The sequence below is a fragment of the Microcaecilia unicolor genome, chromosome 8, assembly GCF_901765095.1.
Source record: "Microcaecilia unicolor chromosome 8, aMicUni1.1, whole genome shotgun sequence".
NCBI lineage: Eukaryota > Metazoa > Chordata > Amphibia > Gymnophiona > Siphonopidae > Microcaecilia > Microcaecilia unicolor.
The window spans coordinates 8467630-8489492 of record NC_044038.1 but is presented as its reverse complement, the minus strand read 5'-3'; the positions used below and the strand labels follow the sequence as shown (position 1 = coordinate 8489492).

At 47.1% G+C, this 21863-nt stretch overlaps 1 protein-coding gene across 1 annotated transcript in view; it reads left to right on the top strand.

Annotated features, from left to right (window-relative positions):
• MYO15A (myosin XVA) overlaps positions 1-21863 on the top strand; it is a 173359-nt gene that overhangs the window by 112790 nt on the left and 38706 nt on the right. The window contains exons 40-46 of the mRNA XM_030212017.1: positions 2531-2652; positions 6990-7049; positions 8441-8516; positions 10670-10788; positions 11572-11690; positions 14480-14621; positions 20089-20200. Coding sequence (XP_030067877.1) covers positions 2531-2652; positions 6990-7049; positions 8441-8516; positions 10670-10788; positions 11572-11690; positions 14480-14621; positions 20089-20200 — 750 coding nt within the window. The remainder of the gene's footprint in view (positions 1-2530; positions 2653-6989; positions 7050-8440; positions 8517-10669; positions 10789-11571; positions 11691-14479; positions 14622-20088; positions 20201-21863) is intronic.

The following is a 21863-nucleotide window of genomic DNA, read 5'->3' as shown; positions in this document are numbered from 1 at the left end:
CAATACAGGTGAGAACCACAACTGATTATAGCCTTATACAGGAAACTCCTGAAAGCAGTTCTGTCGAAGACATTTTTTTGTTATGTTAAGGCTCACTTATTATGGGAGTTCTTTTACTAAGACGCGCTAGCGTTTTTTAGCGCAAGCTAATAATTAGTATACGCTGAACGCTAGAGACGCCGATATATTCCTATGGGCGTCTCTAGTGTTTAGTGCATCCTAATCATTCGCGCACACTAAAAAAGCTGATGTACCTTAGTAAAACACCCGCTGTGTTTTTTTATGAACTCTGTAATTCTTCTGGGAATTGTCCAGAATCTCTTTTAAGATGTTGTAATCCGCATGGAACGTGAATGGCCATTTCGGAATACAAGAACATTTGTAATTGTAATTGTTGGTGTTGATGCTCGGTTTAGCGTGTAATGTCTGGTGTAGTGAGTGATGTCTCGTTTAGTGAAGAGGTGTGGTAGCCGTGTTAGTCCACTTTTAAAGGTAATCAATAGAAATAAAACCAAATAAAACATGGAAAAGAAAATAAGATGATACCTTTTTTATTGGACATAACTTAATACATTTCTTGATTAGCTTTCGAAGGTTGCCCTTCTTCGTCAGATCGCAAACAAGCAAATGTTGGTAGATGACAGTATATATAAGTGAAACATCAAAGCATTTCAGTCACAGTCTAACAGGATGGGGGTGGATAGGTGAGAGACAGGGGTGGATGAGGGACAGGGAGATATGCATGGAGACAGGAGGGTGACAAAGCAGTACAATTTTATGGTTTATAATGGGCTAGAAAACCCAGATCTTTGTTAAGTCCTGTCTGGTGGGTGTCAAAATATTTAATCATTCTGACTTCAATGGTCTTACGTTCCTATACTGTTTTAAAGTTCCCTTTTAGGATTCTTACCATGAAATCATTGGTACAGTGTTCTGGTTTTGTAAAGTGCTGCCCCACAGACTGCTTTGTCCATGCATATCTCCCTGTCCCTCATCCACCTGACTCTTCCTGTCTCTCACCTATCCACCCCCATCCTGTTAGACTGTCACTGGAATGCTTTGATGTTTCACTTATATATACTGTCATCTACCAACACTTGCTTATTTCCGATCTGACAAAGAAGGGCAACCTTCGAAAGCTAATCAAGAAATGTATTAAGTTATGTCCAATAAAAAAGGTATCATCTTATTTTCTTTTCCGTGTTTTATTTTGTTTTATTTCTATTGGTTTAGTGAATAAACCACTTAACTGGATATGAGGTAGCCGGCCGCACAAAGCTATATATATACAATGCCAGTGCCTGGATATCACCCATCATTGAATAACTGAAAATGATGCCACCCAGAGGCCAAAAAAAGTGCTGACTGCCACTGGCTGAATTTTACCCCAAGGGTTTGAATAGTGGAATCCATAATAGCAGGAGGGTTTGTTTTAGTTTGACATGTTAGCGTTACTTTAGAGTTGGGATTTTTACATGACGAGTGGCCTAGTGGTTAGGGTGGTGGACTTTGATCCTGGGGAACTGAGGAACTGAGTTTGATTCCCGCTTCAGGCACAGGCAGCTCCTTGTCACTCTGGGCAAGTCACTTAACCCTCCATTGCCCCATGTAAGCCGCATTGAGCCTGCCATGAGTGGGAAAGCGCAGGGTACAAATGTAACAAAAATAAAATAGAAACTATTGGAGATTCTACATGGAATGTTGCTACTGTTGGAGATTCTACATGGAATGTTGCTATTCCACTAGCAACATTCCATGTAGAAGGCTGCGCAGGCTTCTGTTTCTGTGAGTCTGACGTCCTGCACGTACATGCAGGACGTCAGACTCACAGAAGCAGAAGCCTGCACGGCCACATTGGTGATCTGCAAGGGCCGACTTCTAGTGGAATAGCAACATTCCATGTAGAATCTCAAATAGTAGCAACAGTGGAGGAGTGGCCTAGTGGTTAGGGTGGTGGACGTTGGTCCTGAGGAACTGAGTTCAAATTCCCACTTCAGGCACAGGCAGCTCCTTGTGACTCTGGGCAAGTCACTTAACCCTCCATTGCCCCATGTAAGCCGCATTGAGCCTGCCATGAGTGGGAAAGCGTGGGGTACAAATGTAACAAAAATAAAATAGATACGTGCAGGACGTCAGACTCACAGAAGCAGAAGCCTGCGCGGCCACATTGGTGATGTGCAAGGGCCGACTTCTACATGGAATGTTGCTAGTGGAATAGCAACATTCCATGTAGAATCTCAAATAGTAGCAACAGTGGAGGAGTGGCCTATTGGTTAGGGTGGTGGACTTTGGTCCTGGGGAACTGAGGAACTGAGTTTGATTCCCACTTCAGGCACAGGCAGCTCCTTGTGACTCTGGGCAAGTCACTTAACCCTCCATTGCCCCATGTAAGCCGCATTGAGCCTGCCATGAGTGGGAAAGCGCGGGGTACAAATGTAACTAAAAATACATGGCTTGACAAGTGGTAGGGTCTCTTCATCTGCGGACATCACTCCAGGGTCTTTCACGCTGGGTACTGGCCTCTTTTCAGCTACGGTCTCCCGGGAGCTGGCACCTGAGCAGGAACAGATCCAGACACAGCTTCACCGGCAGTCCAGCATGACCTACTATTCCTACTGCAATGTCCCCTGGAAGATCTACATCAGGAAAGAGGTAGGAAAGGCAGAGCCCTGGTCTAACTTGTCTCTCTTGCGTCTTTCATAGTTACATGTAACACCTAAGGCAGCGTTTTTCAACAGTGTGCCGCGGGAGTTGGGTCAGCTTAATTTGTGCCAGAATAGAGTAAGTTTTCTTGTTTCTGGTGGTCGGTGGCAGGGAGCAGTGATTCGTACAGCCCCGGATCCTTCTCTCTGACGTAACTTCTTGCTTTCACATAGGTGGGAAGCATCAGATAGAAGGCTCCAGGGTTGGCATGGAAAGACTGTATGAATCACCTCTTGCTTCCGCCAATCGCTAGACACAACAAAACTTCAAATGGGGGGGAGGGGGTCAAGAGAGATAAGAGGAGATGCCTGGTTGCCAGCTGTAGTGGGGACAGGAGGGAGAGATATAGGGCGATTTTTGTGGATGTGGGGATGGGGGGAAGAGAAGGTAAATCCTGGACTATTTGTGAAGGTGGGGGGGGGGGGGGAAGAAGAGAAGGTAAATCCTGGACTATTTGTGAAGGTGGGGGGGGGGAAGAAGAGAAGGTAAATCCTGGACTATTTGTGAAGGTGGGGAGGAGGAAGAGAAGGTAAATGCTAAACTCGGTGGGGGTGGGGGAGAGAAGGTAAAAACACTGGACTATGTGTGGGGGTGCAGGTGAGATGAGAGGGGAAGAAGGTAAAATGCTGGACCATCTGTGGGGGTGGGGTAGAAGATAAAATACTGGACCAGGGGTGGGGGCTCTGCCTTGACAATTTCAGCACCGTGTAAGTTTGCCATGAGAGGAAAAAGGTTGAAAATCTCTGATCTAAGGGGTCGATATTCAGGCGGTGGCCCTCAGCATTTTGCCCGGAAGTTCAATGCCGGGCCATGTCTGGGCTTCAGCGTTGATTATCCGGGTTTGCGGAGCCAGTTAGCCGGTTAAGCGCGATATTCAGACTTAACCAGCTATGGGGCACTGCGTAAAGATAGGCCTGACCTTTATGTGGTCTGATTGATGCAGTTACCTTGTACAGTTACGTGCTGATTATTGGCACTTGACCGGCCAAGTGATGACTCCACCCCTCCAGAACGCCAACAAAATAGCCTGGTTTGCAGTTTGTCACTATCTGGACATTTTCATGACCAGTTAGCACCCAACAGGCAATTTAACCAGCCAGGAAACTTTTCTGGACAGTTAAATCACTTTGAATATCGACCCGTAAGATTCTGAAACATTTGAAATAGATACGTTGTCAAAATGTTTAGGGTAGTTCTGTCATGTTATTGGTGCTTTATTGGTCCAATTTTCTACCTATAAAGGTTAGAGGTCGGTATTTAGCGGACTTTCCTGGTAGGACTGGGTCCATACTCAGCACTGAAACTGCCCACAGACCTCCGAGTCCTCAGCGCTATCCGGGTGGTGCCAGAGCAGTCCAAGGGCAGAGCCGGAAGTTTTTCTTTATTTCAAAACTTATTTTCCGCCCACTCTATGATTCTTGGCAGATTATATAAACAGGATGGAGTCGGTCCAGAGGGCGGCTACGAAATTAGTAAGCAGTCATGAATGCAAAAATTATAGGGACAGGCTTATGAACCTCAACATGTATACGCTGGAAGAGAGGAGACATGATAGAAACGTTTAAATGTCTCAAGGGCATTTATGTACAGGAAGAGAGCCTTTTCCAAATGAAGGAGAGCTCTGGAATGAGGGAGCATACGATGAAGTTAAGAGGGAATAGGCTTAGGAGTAACCTAAGGAAGTATTATTTCACGGAAAGGGTGGTGGAGGCGTGGAATGGTCTCCCGGTGGAGGTGGTGGAGTCCAGGACTGTTCATGGGATAAGCATGTGGGATCGCTTAGGAACAGGAAGAATTAGGGGTTACAGAGGATGGGCAGACTGGATGGGTCATTTGGCCTTTATCTGCCGTCATGTTTCTATAAGTAAAATATACATATTCATACGTTAAAACACATGACTAAAACAATTTCATAACATAAAACCAATAACAGCAATGAATCGCTGGGCACCCGGTTAGCGGCAGTAATCAGTCTGTTAACCGACTCGTAACTTTATCCAGGTACTCAGATAAGTGTTGGCATTCAGCATTAGAAACCCAACTGCAAATCAAATGCAGCTGCTATCCAGGTATGGCCCGTTGTTGAAAATCCAGATTCACAGAAACTTACGGTGGCTGGTGTTTACAAAAATGCCGACCGCCATGGGCTGAATTTTAACCCTGTAAATGATTTAATACCATGTTACAATCAAAAGGGATATGGAGAATGCAATGTCATGGTGGATAGACTGAAAAGAACCAAACTAACATGATGCACTTAGTTCTCTAGCAAACGTTCAGGGACATAAAGAATTAATTTGTTAAAATTGCAGCAGATCCAGTCCAGTAGCTCAAGCCCACAATTTGCAGATTCAAATAAACACAGAAGTGCAGAACATGATGGCAATAAAGACCATCCGGTCCATCCGGTCTCCCATCCACACCAGCTACTGGTCTACACAACCCTTTCCTCTTCCTCAGAGACCCTCAGTGGATGGAAACATGGGGGACTGCGGTCAACGTTAAATCTGGATATTCAATGCCATGGCAATTTCCAGTGACCGGCCTTGAAACCTGGTTACGTTTTGGCTGGCCAAAGATTTTCCCACCTGTTCATGTGACCGAATATAGCTGCTAAACTGGGCCTGAAAATCGGCAGATAGCCGGTTAGCCGCTAACCGGCGATATTCAAGGGGAGATAGCCGTCTATTTTCTGCTGAATATCGCTGAATAGCCGGTCATGAGGCAATTCAGAGGTGGCAGAACGCCTTTTTGTTTGGAGGAGCCAAGCTCCGCCCCAACCCTGCCTATGCTCCGCCCCCAGCTCCACCCATGCTCCACCCCCAGCTCAATCATCTCCCCTTCTCTAATATCCCATAGTCACCCACGGCATCCAGCATCCTTCCCTACTTTTGAACCCCCCCCCCCCCACCACCACCATATTTTAAAAATATGTAGTCAAATATTAAACTGAAATCCCAAAAAGTCGCAGTGCGACTCCAGAGAGAAAGAGAAAAAGTGATGCATATCCCCCTGTACTGTGCAAATATAAAGACAGCAGATGCACGTTTCAAAAACTGACATATTTCAATCACTTTACTATAGGTTAACAAATACAAATAAAAGAAAAAAAATGGAAAATATGATGATACCATTTTATTGGACTAAATACATTTTTCAGTTATTTTTCAGAGGCCAAAACCTCTTTCCTCAGGTCAGGTCAGTAAACTGCTGTTACGGTATTCTGTTCTGACATGGGAAAGGAGGGTTTGGTCTCCAAACATTAGTCAAAAATGTATTAAAATTAGTCCAATAAAGACTATGAATCCAATAAAGCATCTGGCCCCTCTCTCCTCACTTCCATGCACTCAGGCCTCTCTCTCTCACGTTCCATCTAGCATTTGCATCCTCTCTCCATCTGACATCTATCCCCTCTCTCCCCCTCATCCAGTGTCTGTCCCTCCTCTCCCCCCATATCCAGCATCTGCCACCTTGCTTCCCCTTCCATCCAACATCTGTATGCGCTCTCCCCCTCATCCAGTGTCTGTCCCTCCTCTCCCCCCATATCCAGCATCTGCCACCTTGCTTCCCCTTCCATCCAACATCTGTATGCGCTCTCCCCCTCATCCAGTGTCTGTCCCTCCTCTCTCCCTATATCCAGTGTCTGCCACCTTTCTCCCCCTTCCATTCGACATCTGCACCCGCTCTTCTCCTCATCCAGTGCCTGTCCCTCCTCTCTCCTTCCATCCAGCATCTGACCCCTCTCTATCCCTCATCCAGCCTCTGGCCCTCCTCTTCTCCCTACATTCAGCATCTGTCCCTTCTCTCCCCCCTCCCAGCATCTGTCCCATCTCTCCTCCCTTCCATCCAACATCTGTCCCCCCTCCCCCCTCCATCCAGCATCTGTCCTTTTTTCAGCCCAAACAACATCCAGCATCTAACCCCTCCCCCCCACTAGACAAACCCCACTGCCACTGGCGCACCAGGCTCTCCCCACTCCCACCCAATGCCCTCCTTCTGCAGGCCACCACTGCTGCTGCTGTTTCAGCAGTGGCGGCAAAAACAAAGTCAAAGATCATGGGGCCGCACTGTTCTCGCTTACGGCTAACCAGCTCTGCCCCGGAACAGGAAATTATGTCAGAGGAAGGTGGGACCGGCAGTTGCAAGCAGGGCAACCTGTATAGAATCCGGGTTTAGCTACGTCTTTGATCTTGGATTACGTTAGAGGAAAAAGTAAGAATGCCAGCAGTTATATTGCTGTGCGTCTGGGACCTTGAACTAAGGGGCTTCTCTTCTCTTTGGTACAGGTTTTCTATCCCAAGGACAGCCTCAATAACCCATTGGTTCTGGATCTGATTTACAAACAGGTGAGAATTTCGCAGTCGCGTAAGAATTTCTGAATGGTTAGAAAGACTCATTCAGTGCTATTTAATCAGCCAGGAATGGCTCCTGGCCAGTTAGATAGCACTTAGCCGGCTAAGCATTAATATTCAGAGCTACGTCATGCAAGGTTCCACGTTAGGAGTCACGGACCAAGAAAGGGATCTAGGTGTCATCATTGATGATGCGTTGAAACCTTCTGCTCAGTGTGCTGCTGCGGCAAAGAAAGCAAAGAGAATATTAGGTATTATTAGGAAAGGAATGGAAAACAAAAATGAGGATGTTATAATGCCTTTGTATCGCTCCATGGTGCGACCGCACCTCGAATACTGTGTTCAATTCTGGTCGCTGCATCTCAAAAAAGATATAGTGGAATTACAAAAGGTGCAGAGAAGGGCGACAAAAATGATAAAGGGGATGGGACAACTTCCCTATGAGGAAAGGCTAAAGCGGCTAGGGCTCTTCAGCTTGGAGAAAAGGCGGCTGAGGGGAGATATGATACAGGTCTATAAAATAATGAGTGGAGTTGAACGGGTAGATGTGAAGCGCCTGTTCACGCTTTCCAAAAATACTAGGACTAGGGGGCATGCGATGAAGCTATAATGTAGTAAATTTAAAACGAATCTGAGAAAATTTTTCTTCACTCAATGTGTAATTAAACTCTGGAATTCGTCGCCAGAGAATGTGGTAAAGGCGGTTAGCTTAGCTGAGTTTTAAAAAGGTTTGGACGGCTTCCTAAAGGAAAAGTCCATAGACCGTTATTAAATGGGGAAAATCCACTATTTGTGGGATAAGCAGTATAAAATGTTTTGTACATTTTTGGGATCGTGCCAGGTATTTGTGACCTGAATTGGCCACTGTTGGAAACAGGATGCTGGGCTCGATGGACCTTTGGTCTTTCCCAGTATGGCACCAAACATAGAATTTGGGGGTTAGTGCATAGTGGTTAACGGGCTATATCGCATGACATAACTGAGTAGCCGTGAATATTCAGGCGCTTCGTCGGCTAAGTTTAGCAGCCAAATTGTGCCATCTAAATAGCAGACCTGTTCTTGGCCGTTATTTATTTATTGCACTTGTATCCCACATTTTCCCACCTCTTTGCAGGCTCAATGTGGCTTACAGAGAACTGTCATGGCATAGCCATGTCAGGTTACATCATACAATTGGTGTTACAAAGAAGTTATAAACTTAACTGGCCAGCACTGAATATTACCTTGGCCGGTTAAGTTTAAGACAGCCAAAAAAACCCCCACAGATATTCAATGCATATAGCCGGCCTGCCTTCCGCGTACTGAACGTCGGCCAGATCGTCTTCCATTCTGCATCCCAGAATCCCACAGTCGCAATAGTGTTCCTATGTGTTTGGTCTTTTCAGGTTCTCCATGACACTCTCTCCGAGGCCTGCATCAGAGTCACCAGAGAAGAAAGGTTAAAAATGAAATCGTTATTGGGTAATGTCTTTTTTTTAAATTTGTGGTTACGATATGTCCTTGGTGGATCTAGGCCTGCAGCGAGCTGGTACCCTGTTGGGGGGGAGGGGGGGTGCCCAAGTTAAAAGTACAACTGCCCGGTCTTGAATGTCCTGCTTTTCCGTAGCACTAAAATAACTTCTGCTTCTCTCTCACTGGTGACATTTATTTGCATATTTATTAGTAATTTCAGTTTATTATGAATCATCTGCTCAGTACCTATTGCTCCAGGCAGTTTGCAATGCACTCAGCAAATAGTAAAGCAGACAGACTGTGTCTGAATATATCCCTGCCACTGGCGAGGAATGAACAGAAAATATTGCTAGGAACAGACCCCAATCTCACATTTCCTTTCCTTCTCTTGATCTCCCTGGGAAAGCTCAGTGGTTGCTGATATGAGTGGACTCGCACGTTTCCTGGCAGTTTGAGAACCACTCATCTAAGCAGCTCTGACCTCCGAGCATGACAACCTCCCCTCTCAGCATCACTAAGCTTTCTCCAATCTCATAGATAGTACAGTTCGGCAGTTCAGCTGGAATACAATTAAAGTTCATGTGAATTTGTGTTCTAAATCAGGACATACATGAGTGGAAGTAAATGATTTGAATGTGTTGCAGCGAGTGGCATGGCCGCCAAGAGACTAGACCGGGCCCGGGGCAAGGTCGCCCCGCCTCCGCCCCCCATCGCTCTCCCTGCCGCTGTCGCTCCCCCTGCCGCCCCCGATCTCACCTGCCTGCCTCCACGGCTCCGGGCCCCCTGCATTCAAAGCGGCAGTCGCAGATCGCCTCTCTTCTGGCCTTCCCTCCCTGTGTCCCGCCCTCATCTGATGTAACTTCCGGTTTCCGCGAGGGCGGGACACAGGGAGGGAAGGCCCGAAGGGAGGCGATCAGCGACTCAAGAGAGGCGATCTGCGACTGCCGCTTTGAACGCAGGGGGCCCGGAGCCGAGGAGGCAGGCAGGTGAGACCGGGAACTGCAGTGCCGGCGGCCTGACTCCGGCGCTGGGCCCCTCTTGGAGGCCCAAGCCCGGGGAATTTTGCCCCCCCCCCCCCCGCCCCCTTTCTCGGCGGCCCTGGTGAGTGGCAAGTTAGACAACAAAACAAGCGGAAGATATCCAGAAGGACCAGACTGAAGCCACAGATGTTGGAAACCAGAATAATTTATTACGACCCAACACGGTCCGTGTTTCAGCCGAAAAGGCCTTCTTCAGGGGTCTAAAACAAAAATATAACATATATAATAAAAACATGAAATCACGTATCATATATAACAGTGGCATTAAAATAAAATTTGTATTAAAGATATACATATAAAATGCATATATGTAATCGTAACCCAGTTATATAATAAAACAAAGGTATATAAGAACTTGAAAAATATAACATTTAAAGTAACTAAAATATAAAAAAATTAATTGCACTCCTAAATCTCATATATTTTACCTTTTGTATGTATAATATGCAGGACCATTATAAGATTACTTCTTCCATTAGCCTTTCTGCCTCCATGATGTGTAATTAATTTTTTAATTTTTTAGTTACTTTAAATGTTATATTTTTCAAGTTCTTATATACATTTGTTTTATTATATAACTGGGTTACGATTACATATATGCATTTTATATGTATATCTTTAATACAAATTTTATTTTAATGCCACTGTTATATATGATACGTGTTTTCATGTTTTTATTACATATGTTATATTTTTGTTTTAGACCCCTGAAGAAGGCCTTTTCGGCCGAAACACGGACCGTGTTGGGTCGTAATAAATTATTCTGGTTTCCAACATCTGTGGCTTCAGTCTGGTCCTTCTGGATATCTTCCGCTTGTTTTGTTCTCTTCTTGTTTTTTTTGCGGGAGATTTTGGACTCTCTTTGTTGTTTTGAGTGGCAAGTTAGGCAAGATGAACAGCATTAAGGAGAAATTTAGTCCTACCAGATCTGTCCGGAACATGTGCGTTACGTCTGCTGGTGTCAAGCCCTGCCATCCAGCTCTTGACTTTAGAGTTTAGTTTATATTTTAAAGAAATAGATATCCTGAAACGCTCAGTACAGCTCACGGCAGCTGTATCATATGTCTCACTCCCAGATCTTTACAGTTATACTGGAAACATTTTTATGATTTCTCACTACAGTGGAAAACGGGCTGGACTCCCCCAACGCTGCTGCTGCTACCGAGACTGCGAAAAGGAAGGTTGTGAGTGCGGCCAAGGAGGACTGGGAAGTCTATTTCTCGCGCCTCTTCCCTGCAGCAGTAAGAGCTGAAAGCAAGGGAGGACCATGAGAAACGGGGAGGTGACTGACAAAGGGACAGGGCTTAAAAGGAAGGAACTGTGGCAAATGGGGATTTTACCCATTTTGCCCAGTGAAAACCTGGCGGGTTAATCCTACTCCACAGTTTGGTTCCTTAACTCAGTTTGAAGATCTGGGGTTTGATTAGTTGCCAGAGTTAAGTGTAACCCTCTGGGGAAAGGTTTTCCTTTGCTTGCAAGCCATCTAGTCTCACTAGGGAGCTGTATTGGACCGCCAAAAAAAGGGGGGGGGGGGATTGTTCTGGAGAGACGTGATTGTGAAAGGGAAAATATTTACCTATAGCACTACATGGAAGAGATTTAAGATAGGAGATTCCAGCAAGGTACATTCTTACCAGTCCTGCTTCATGGCCCGTCATGCACAAATCAGACCAGGTCTCCCTTTCCTGAGTACCTTTCTAAGGTTAGGTTTTAGAAAGAATAAGGATTATGAAATATGTAAGTGATATAGAAACATAGAAACATGACGGCAGATAAAGGCCATATGACCCATCCAGTCTGCCCATCCTCTGGAACCCCTAATTCTTCTACTGGTCTGTCTTAATAGGTTTGTAGCTAGTTTTAAGAACAATGCCCCTTCCATCAGGTCAGGGTAGAATGAGGTACAGATGACATTTCTAGGTTTTGAAGAAGCAATGTTATTTGCCTTAAAATATAACTCTTCGGCCTAACCCAAGTTGTTCCTCCCACACCCCGGTTGCCTTTCCTTCTCAATTTGCTTTCAGGGCAGTGTTGGCACTGGCATTCAGATTCTTGGGGTTTCCCACACAGGGATTAAACTGCTGAAGCTGGTCAGAAGCAGTGATGCATCCCCAGAGCAACTGAGAGTCCTCCAGAGCTATAGGTAGGTGGAGACTGCAGGCAGCAGAACTGTCCTGTCCTTCTTAGGGTGACTGGGTCTAGAGGTTTATAGCTGGCTCAATCTTTAACAATAAAAAAATGTTTTGCCAATCTATACAGCAGGGGTATAGCCAGACTTCGGTGGGAGGAGGGTCCAGAGTCCAAGGTGAGGGGGCACATTTTAGCCCCCCCTGGGGCCGCCGACCCTCCCTGCCATTTTTTACTCCCCCGCCGCCGCCACCACCACCTTTGACACCCTCCCCGGCGCTGACCCTTTTGACCCCCCCCCCTTCCCGCTGCTGCCAACCCATACCTTTGCTGGCGGGCCCCCGCCAGCCAAAGTCCTCTTCTCCGGCGCGGCCACGTTGCTGATCTGCAAGGATTCTGTTTCTGTGAGTCTGACGTCCTGCACGTACAGAATCCTTGCAGATCAGCCACGTGGCCACGCCGGAGAAGAGGACTTTGGGGACTTTGGGGACCCCCGCCAGCAAAGGTACCCGACGGCGGGGGAGGGTTGGCGGTGGGAGGGGGGGTCGAAAGGGTCGGCAGCTGGGGGGCCAGGGCCAAATCTACGGGGGGCCCATGCCCCCGTGGCCCCATGTACCTACACCCCTGCTATACAGGCTGATATTTAGTGATCCAGTGACTGCTTAAAGATATACAAGTTGTCTATGTATCTTTATGCAGATATTCAGCACCAGGTATCTGTCCAAGTCAGACAAAATTTTAAACAGATAACTTACCATACAAACGTATGCTTGCTATTACTGTGATCTGACTTAGATGAATGAGTTATGTGACGAGCAGCTGAACATCACCGCTTTCTTTATAATTTCAAGCCTACCCCTGAAATGGCCCAGTCCTTCCTCTGGCTATACAGATAATTTTTGGCCAAATATCTATTTATACAATTAAAATTTAGCCATGTAAATGCCCCTGAAGTTCAAGCAAAGGGAAAGGGGACTTGATATACCACCTTTCTGAGGTTTTTGCAACTACATTCAAAGCGGTTTACATATATTCAGGTACTTATTTTGTACCAGGAGCAATGAAGGGTTAAGTGACTTGCTCAGAGTCACAAGGAGCTGTAGTGGGAATTGAACTCAGTTCCCCAGGATCAAATCCATTGCACTAACCACTAGGCTACTCCTCCACTCATTCCACCAATAAGAGCCAACCGCATCAGTGATGTCACAATGGCTTGATTGCCCGATACTTGGCTCACTTCTGATATTGTGATGTCATAAGGGAAAGGGGGAAATGGAAATGGGACTTGATATACCGCCTTTCTGTGGTATTTTGCAACTAAATTCAAAGCGGTTTACATATTTACAGGTACTTGTTTGTACCTGGACAATGGAGGGTTAAGTGACTTGCCCAGAGTCACAAGGAGCTGCAGTGGGAATTGAACTCAGTTCCCCAGGATCAAAGTCCACTGTACTAACCACTAGGTTACTCCTCATTTGTGCAGCCTGTCTCATGTGATTGAAAGTGCAGTATTTCATCCCCCCCACCCCCTCCAGCAGGATTGATGGTGAAAGACGCCCACCCAGCTTCCAGCAGTTTAATAGGAACATTGTCTGCAGAGGGCAGGATCAGGCTGGATCCTTTGAAAATGGCCACCCCACCCATGCTCACAATGATTTAATGTAGAAACATAGAACCCTGATGGCAGATAAGAGCCAAATGGCTCATCCTCAGTAACCACTGACTCCTCTTGTCCCACGCTTTCTTAAATTCTGACACAGTCCTTGTCTGCGGATCATTTCATGCAATCCATTAGGATTGATTTGCTCAGATTAGAATTCTGTGTTTCCCAAAGAAAATGGCACAGAGGAGGACCCAGTACTTAACCACTTGACAGCAATATTCAGCCTAACTGTCCTAACTTTAGCTGCCCAGTTAACTGAACCCTATCTGAATACTGGCCAGTGAATGGTTAACTTCCAGGTAACGGCATCAGGGCTTCTGGGTCCTTCCTCACCTCCCCCCTGAAGAAAAATCAAGCCCCAACCTAAGCCCCCATTCCATAGCCCCCCCTGAGCCCACCTGGAATTTCCCTTATGGTCTAGATGGGTTGTATATGCAGGAACAACACCTCAAAATGGCCACCGTGACTCCTAGCGGCAGTCTTGGCTCTCCCTAGACCACCAAGTAGGCCTAGAATGGGGCCTAATGGGATGGGGTGTCAGGGCTCAGACCGAAGTTGATTTTTCTTTGGGGAGTAGGGAGGAATCAGGATCCCCTAATTGTCTTTATGTGGGTCCCAGTCAATATTCATCCAGGTCTTATGCGCATCCCTGTTGAATATCAGCCGGGACCGGCTTAAGATCCGGTGGCTAAGACGTTTTCAGTTAGCTCCAGATTTTGAGTGCCGCTGCCCGGACATGGCCTGGCACTGAAATATCTGAGGTTAATTCTGCCCATAGCAGTGTGTAGTCAGAGACAGCTCAGAAGGCGTATTCTGTGATGTCTCTCAGACTGCTGTCCAACCAATGAGGAGGGTAGAGGGGGGAGGGTAAAGGGGGAAGGGGGGAAAATAAAATAATGTTTTTGATGGTTTAGAGTTTATGTGTAAACTGTAGTGATACTGCAGGCGGGGCCTAGGGCTTCGTGGTGGATTTGTTATCAACTTCTTTGTTGTTTGCTCTTTAATAAATATTATAAATTTAAAAAAAAAAAAAAAAGAAAACTATTTGATACTTTTCTCATGGTTGACTCTTCAGATTAACATCCCGTGTGTTCATTCTTTTTTTCCCCCAATCCCTCCCCCCCCCCCCCCCCCCCCCCCAGTTATTCAGATATTCTCTTTGTGACCATTCCCTCGGAGAACATGCTGGAATTCAACCTGAACAGTGAGAAACTGATTCTGTTCTCGTGCAAAGCCCCTCAGGCGAAAGCCATAATCGACTACTTTCTCACCGAACTCAAGAAGGTAGGAACTGTGTCCACTGTGCCTGTGCGGTCAGTTTTAAGGAGAGGCGGGGAAGGGGAGAGCTAGCCATTTAAGCATCTGAGTTCAGACACGCTGTGAGGCTTCTATGCAAATTACCAATTGATATCATTCACCTATTAAAAAGAGACAGGGACCGATAATTAGCCCCGGGTAACTCTCATGGACAGTGCCAAACCCAGATATTCAATGCCGAGCTTTTTCTGGCTTATTTTCAGCCGGTTTGAACATAGCCGGATATTCAGCTGGTTATGTTCAAACTGGTCAAAGAAATCCCATGTATTCAAGCGGCCAAATATAGCTACTAAGGAGGGGTTGAAAATCAACAGATAGCTACGAAATTAGTAAGCGGACTTGAATGAAAATATTATAGGGACAGGCTTATGAACCTCAACATGTATACGCTGGAAGAGAGGAGGGAGAGAGGAGACATGATAGAAATGTTTAAATATCTCAAGGGCATTTATGTACAGGAAAAGAGCCTTTTTCAAATGAAGGAGAGCTCTGGAATGAGGGGGCATATGACAAAGTTAAGAGGGAATAGGCTTAGGAGTAACCTAAGGAAGTATTATTTCACAGAAAGGGTGGTGGAGGCGTGGAATTGAGGACTGTCAGAATTTAAGAAGGCATGGGATAAGCATGTGGGATAGCTTAGGAACAGGAAGAATTAGGGGTTACAGAGGATGGGCAGACTGGATGGGTCATTCGGCCTTTATCTGCCGTCATGTTTCTATGTTTCTATTCCACCAATGCCCAAGAGCCAACCTCATCAGTGATGTCACAATGGCTCAATTGTCCTATTATTGCCTTACTTTCCCCCCTTAGTGTGTTTCAGTCTCTGGTAACCAGAGCTGATATTGTGATGTCATAATGCCTCATTCCACCAATGCCTAAGAACCAACCTCCTCAGTGATGTCACAATGGCTCAATTGTCCTATTATTGCCTTACTTTCCCCCCTTAGTGTGTTTCAGTCTGGTAACCAGAGCTGATATTGTGATGTCATAATGCCTCATTCCACCAATGCCTAAGAGCCAACCTCATCAGTGATATCACAATGGCTCAATTGTCCTATTCTTGGCTTACTTTCCCCACTTAGTGTGAAGAGTTTCAGTCTCTGGTAACCAGAGCTCATATTGTGATGTCATAATGGGAATAGGCTTAGGAGTAATCTAAGGAAGTATTATTTCACAGAAAGGGTGGTGGAGGCGTGGAATGGCCTCCCGGTGGAGGTGGTGGAGTCGAGGACTGTGTCATGGGATAAGCATGTGGGATCGCTTAGGAACAGGAAGAATTAGGGGTTACAGAGGATGGGCAGACTGGATGGGTCATTTGGCCTTTATCTGCCATCATGCTTCTATGTTTCTATATCACCCGATATAACCAGCTAGCTGACAGTATTCAGCAGGATTTAGCTGGCTATCCACCACTGAATATTGCCAGACAGCCGGTTATAAGGAAATTAACTGGACAGGTGCTGATCCTGGCCAGCTAAATTCATTCATTGATTTCAGTATTTATATACCACTTATAGGTACTGTTGCTCAATGAGCAATGGAGGGTTAAGTGACTTGCTGAGGGTCACACAGAGCTGCAGAGGGAACTGAGCCTGGTTTCTCAGGATCTCAACCCACTGCTCACCATCAGGTAGCAGCGGGAATCGAACCCAGTTCCCCAGGTCCACAACCCGCTATACTAACCATTGGGCCACTCCTCCACTCAAACTGCCTTTGAATATTGGGGGGACAGAGAATAAGGCTCGCGATGGAGTACATGAGGCTTCTGTAACTGATTGAGCATCCTTGGTGAATATGACAGAGATGTGCCAGAGCCACTGGGAAGCTTATTTCATGAGAGCAGAACCCCCCCCCCCCCCCCCCCCCCCCCCGATATTCAGCCAGCGGCAGGCAGTGCTTTGACTGCCCACTGTCACTGTTAAACCTAGATATTCAATGGCGGACCATTTTTTTGGCCACTAAAATCTTAACCGGTTAAATCGATATTCAGCAGCTGACCAGTTATATCAGACCAGTGAAAGATAGGTTTGCTATTCATGGTCCAATTTAACCGGTTAACTTAAGCAGTCAGGCGCTGAAAATCTGCACCTAGTTAAGTCCTGTGATTTAGCCGTTTTGCGATGGGCGCTAATCGCCAGGACCGCTGAGAGGGGGGTGGGGTAAAATTCTGTGGGCCCGGCCTCCAAGGGGGAGCCCAGCACTGGCAAGCTTCTTTCTGCCTGCCTGCTTCCGGGTCTGTCTCTCTCCTGCTCCTGTGTGCCAGGAGAATCTGGATGACTGTATTAACGTGATAACCTGGGTTATCACGTTTTATTTATTTATTTATTTGCTGCACTTGTTTCCCACATTTTCCCACCTATTTGCAGGCTCAATGTGGCTCACAAAATGTTATAGCAACATGTACACATTATAGGATATGAATTTCAAAATATAGATACAGATGGGGACGTAGAATATCAAAGCAATCATAATAACGGAATAATAATTTTACAATTATTACAAATAAGAGTGCATAAGTAAATCATATTGGATTGGAAGTGGATTGAAAGATCAACATAACATAACATAATGATATCAGGACAAGATATAATATTCAGTCGTGAGGATGAAATTAGGATGAACAGATAGGAGGGTTCCTTAATAGTTGTGATTGGAATAATTAGGAAGTCAGATCGTTATGGGGAATCTTTATTGTACGCCTTTATGAATAAGTAGGTCTTTAATAACTTTCGGAAGGTTGTCAGGTCGTGTGTTGTTTTTATGGCAATCGGTAATTCATTCCATAGTTGCGTGCAGGTGTAAGAGAAACTGGATGTATGTACAGACTTGTATTTAAGTCCTCTGCAATCATCCGGGTTCTGGTCTCTTACAGGACACAACAGCATAGCTGCCGAGAGGGGGGGCAGGGGGGACAAAATTCCCCGGGCCTCCAAGGGGGGCCCGGCGCCACAGTCCCACCCGCCCTCCGTCGTCGACCGTCTGCCCCCTGCATTGAAATCGCAGTCTCACCTCCGTGAAAGCAGCGCTGCAGGCAGCAGAACGCCTCCCTTCGGCCCTCCTTCCCTGCTTGTGTCCCGCCCTCATCTACATAGTAGATGACGGCAGAAAAAGACCTGCACGGTCCATCCAGTCTGCCCAACAAGATAACTCATATTTGCTACTTTTTGTGTATACCCTACTTTGATTTGTACCTGTGCTCTTCAGGGCACAGACCGTTTAAGTCTACCCAGCACTATCCCCGCCTCCCAACCACCAGCTCCGCCTCCCAACCACCGGCTCTGGCACAGACCGTATAAGTCTGCCCAGCACTATCCCCGCCTCCCAACCACCAGCCCCACCTCCCGATCTTGACTAAGCTCCTGAGGATCCCCGCCTCCTGATGTAACTTCTGCGAGGACGGGACACAAGGAGGAAAGGAGGGCCAAAGGGAGGCGTTCTGCTGCCTGCAGCGCTGCTTTCATGGAGGTGAGACTGCGATTTCAATGCATGGGGCCCGGCCCAGTGGCGGACGGAGGGGGGAGCGGCAGCGGCGACCTCAGGGGGGGTGGAGGGGGGAGCAGTGGCTGTGGCAACTCCGGGGGGGGGTGGGGGGGAGCAGTGGTGGCAACCTCGGGGGGGCGGGGCAGTGAGGGCGGCAGGGGCGGGGCCCTGGGGGCAGCCTTGCCCCGGACCCGGCCCAGTCTCTCGGCGGCCCTGCACAACAGACCGAGCAAGGAGCAGTCAGACGCAGGAAGGTATGGGGCTTGGGCGGGGTAGCGGCCCGAGTGGGGAAGGGGTATGCGGTGCGGCGGCCCAGGTGGAGGGTGGTGGTCAGCGGTCCTGCTCCAGGCCTGGCTGTGTGTCTCAGCGGCCCTGCTAACCGCAAATATTCAGTGGGAGATAACTGGTTATCTCCCACTAAATATTCATGGCCAGCTACCAAAATGCTGTTTAACCGGTCAGCGGCCTTTTCTGACTGGTTAAATAGTGCTGAATGTCAGGGGTGAGCATTTAGAGGGGCAAAAGTCGCACTGTGAGTAACTGGCAGCACATGATGGGAATAACTTGACCATAACACTGGGGCAGGGAAGGATAAAAGCTGATAACGGAGCATGCTGGCAGATCAGACAGCGAAAAGACAGAGGAAAAGACACAAATGGTTGCCCAAGGGCCTGAGCATTCAAGGGAAAGGTGGGTTACTTTCCATCTGACAGTGACTCATTTCCTCCATGAGGAGAGGGTGTTCGGTACATCTGTCTCTGCTGTAGCTAATGTTAAACCTTGGAGCCGGGACCCATTCGACCCGGCATGCCCCTTCCCCCTTCCCCCTCCCCCCATTTTCCCTTTATACCCCCATTCCATTCCCATCACCAATAACTCTCTTTACGCACATGGTGGGATAACCATAGGCCGCAGCTTGATTTATTATTAACAATCCAACTTTAACATTATAACAGAATAGCCCCCCCACCCCGAGCTACAAGTGTCCAGGCATAACCTCAGCAGTTGACCCCCCCCCCCCCGCCCCGCTCGCCATGTTAGCAAAGCAGCACTTCCACTTCCGGCCGCCATCTTCCGGGCTCCGCCTTCACAGCAAGTGCCCCCAATCCGTGTGGACCTCCACACAATTTCTGGGTCACCCGACCCGCCTTTCAAGCCCTGGCTCAGACCCCCTGAGCCCACTCTCCATAGCTCAGGGTTTTTTTGCCGCTGTGACAAATCCGCTGCCCTCCATCTGAAAGAAAACAAGACCAAGACTCCACCACAACCCCCCCCCCCCCCCCGCCTCACCACCGACACCCCCTGTGAGGGTGGGAAGGTGGGCAAACTGCCTCCGCAGGTCAGGGAACACCCTGAGCCATTTAATTTTCCCCCTTTAGCCCCGCCCCCCCTCCAATGGGCAGGCCCGAAGAGGTAACCGGGCTTGCTAGCGTCCCTTGAATCCGCCAACCACGCTTCCCCATTCCTGCACTCAAGTCGCATCCCCCCCTCCCCGCCCACTCTCTCTTCTCGAGCCTTTTTGAATGGGCCCGACCCTCGTTTAAGGGGGGCCCTTCGAGACAAGCTCTCGGGCCGATTTTTTCTGACGCTTCATGGAATGTGCTTCCAGGGACAGTGTTAGCCAGCTACAACCAGGACAATTGCCCTGGGCCCTCATGCCACAGGGGTCCCAAGCCTGCGTGAAGAAGCAGAAAAATACAAAGCTTCCTGGTGGGCTATGGGAACCCTCTCCCAAATTTCCACCCCTGGCTCTGTGTGTCTGTTCCCTATTACTCTGGACACCCTTGACACTCATTGTCTCTGCCTTTCTGAGGTCTGCAAACACATTTGATTACAGTCTCTCCATTGCAGTCCTAAATACTGTCATTGTACCAGAGTATATGTGTCAGCCAGCGTACTGCCAAACAAATGACGAGTAATTAAAAACCCTTTAAGAATGTCTTTTATCTTCCAGGATTCCAACTATGTGGTAGCAGTGAAGAGCCACATTAGTGAGGACTGGAGCCTTCTGAACTTTCACAAAGGGGATATCATCCACTTGCAGTCCATGGAGGGGCTTGAGAAAGGTCAGTGTACACTTAATACATGATCTGAACCAAGAGGTAGCCCTTGAGCTTCTTGAATGTACTTTTCAGCACCTCATCATGGGCTGCTCCCATTTAGGGGCTCCATCCCAATGGATGTCCATGCTTGACTTAACCCTCTGTAAACACCAGGCTGGAATTAATGGAATCCCTGATGAGATTGTTTTGCATGGAAGTCTTTTATTATTATTATTATTATTAAATGTAATCCTTTCTTGCCCGGCATAGCTAGGGCAGGTTGCTTTATATAAAATATTAGTTTATAGGTGGGTCAGGGTCGGGACCAGTTTGTGCTGGGAGGCCATTGGCACAGCCAGTCCACCCAATAAGTCAATCAAGGCCTGAAGTTTAGTTCTGAACCAAAATGGTTTACTTAACTTGGAGTCTTTGGGCAAAACTGGGACAATACTTCACAGCAACTGTATACATGCAGAGCTAAAGAAGAAAAAAGGTTTCCAGCGCTTACAGTCTCTCATCAGGTTCTTGAGGGCTCTCTGATCCTTTACCTACCAAGTCTTTATTTAGTGGTTCTCCCCAGATGGAAATTCTGCTACTGGGTCTTTTTATCCTTGTAGAACTTCAGGGACTGTCCTCTGGTCCCCTCCTGTTTCTCAGGCTGGGTGTTTCATGAGTTCTTCCTTTCTTCTCCTTTGAGGGGTATAGTGGAGGAGTGGCCTAGTGGTTAGAGCAGTGGAAGATGGAATGTTGCTAGTGGAGGAGTGGCCTAGTGGCTAGAGCATGGATCTTGCAATCCAGAGGTGGCCAGTTCAAATCCCACTGCTGCTCCTTGTGATCTTGGGCAAAGTCACTTAACCCTCCATTGCCTCAGGTACAAACTTAGATTGTGAGCCCTCCTGGGACAGAGAAATATCCAGAGTACCTGAATGTAACTCACCTTCAGCTACTACTGAAAAAGGTGTGAGCAAAATCCAAATAAATAGCAAGATTCTAGAATCCTAAAGAGTAACAAGATTCCATGCAGAATCTCAGAGTATCAACATTCCATGTAGAACCCCAAAGAATAGGAGTGGAGGAGTGGCCTAGTGGTTAGAGCACCGGTCTTGCAATCCAGAGGTGGCCAGTTCAAATCCCACTGCTGCTCCTTGTGATCTTGGGCAAGTCACTTAACCCTCCATTGCCTCAGGTACAGACTTAGATTGTGAGCCCTCCTGGGACAGAGAAATATCCAGAGTACCTGAATGTAACTCACCTTGAGCTACTACTGAAAAAGGTGTGAGCAAAATCTAAATAAATAAAGATTCTAGAATTCTAAAGAACAACAAGATTCCATGCAGAATTTCAAAGTGTAGCAACATTCCATGTAGAACCCCAAAGAGTAACAAGATTCTGGAATCCTAAAGAGTGACTAGATTCCATGCAGAATCGCAGAGTAGCAACTGGAGTGGTAGAGGAGTGGCCTAGTGGTTAGAGCACCAGTTTTGCAATCCAGATGTGGCTGGTTCAAATCCCACTGCTGCTCCTTGTGATCTTGGGCAAGTCACTTAACCTTCCATTGCCTCAGGTACAAACTTAGATTGTGAGCCCTCCTGGGACAGAGAAATATCCAGAGTACCTGAATGTAACTCACCTTGAGCTACTACTGAAAAAGGTGTCAGCAAAATCTAAATAAAATAAATAGTTGTGA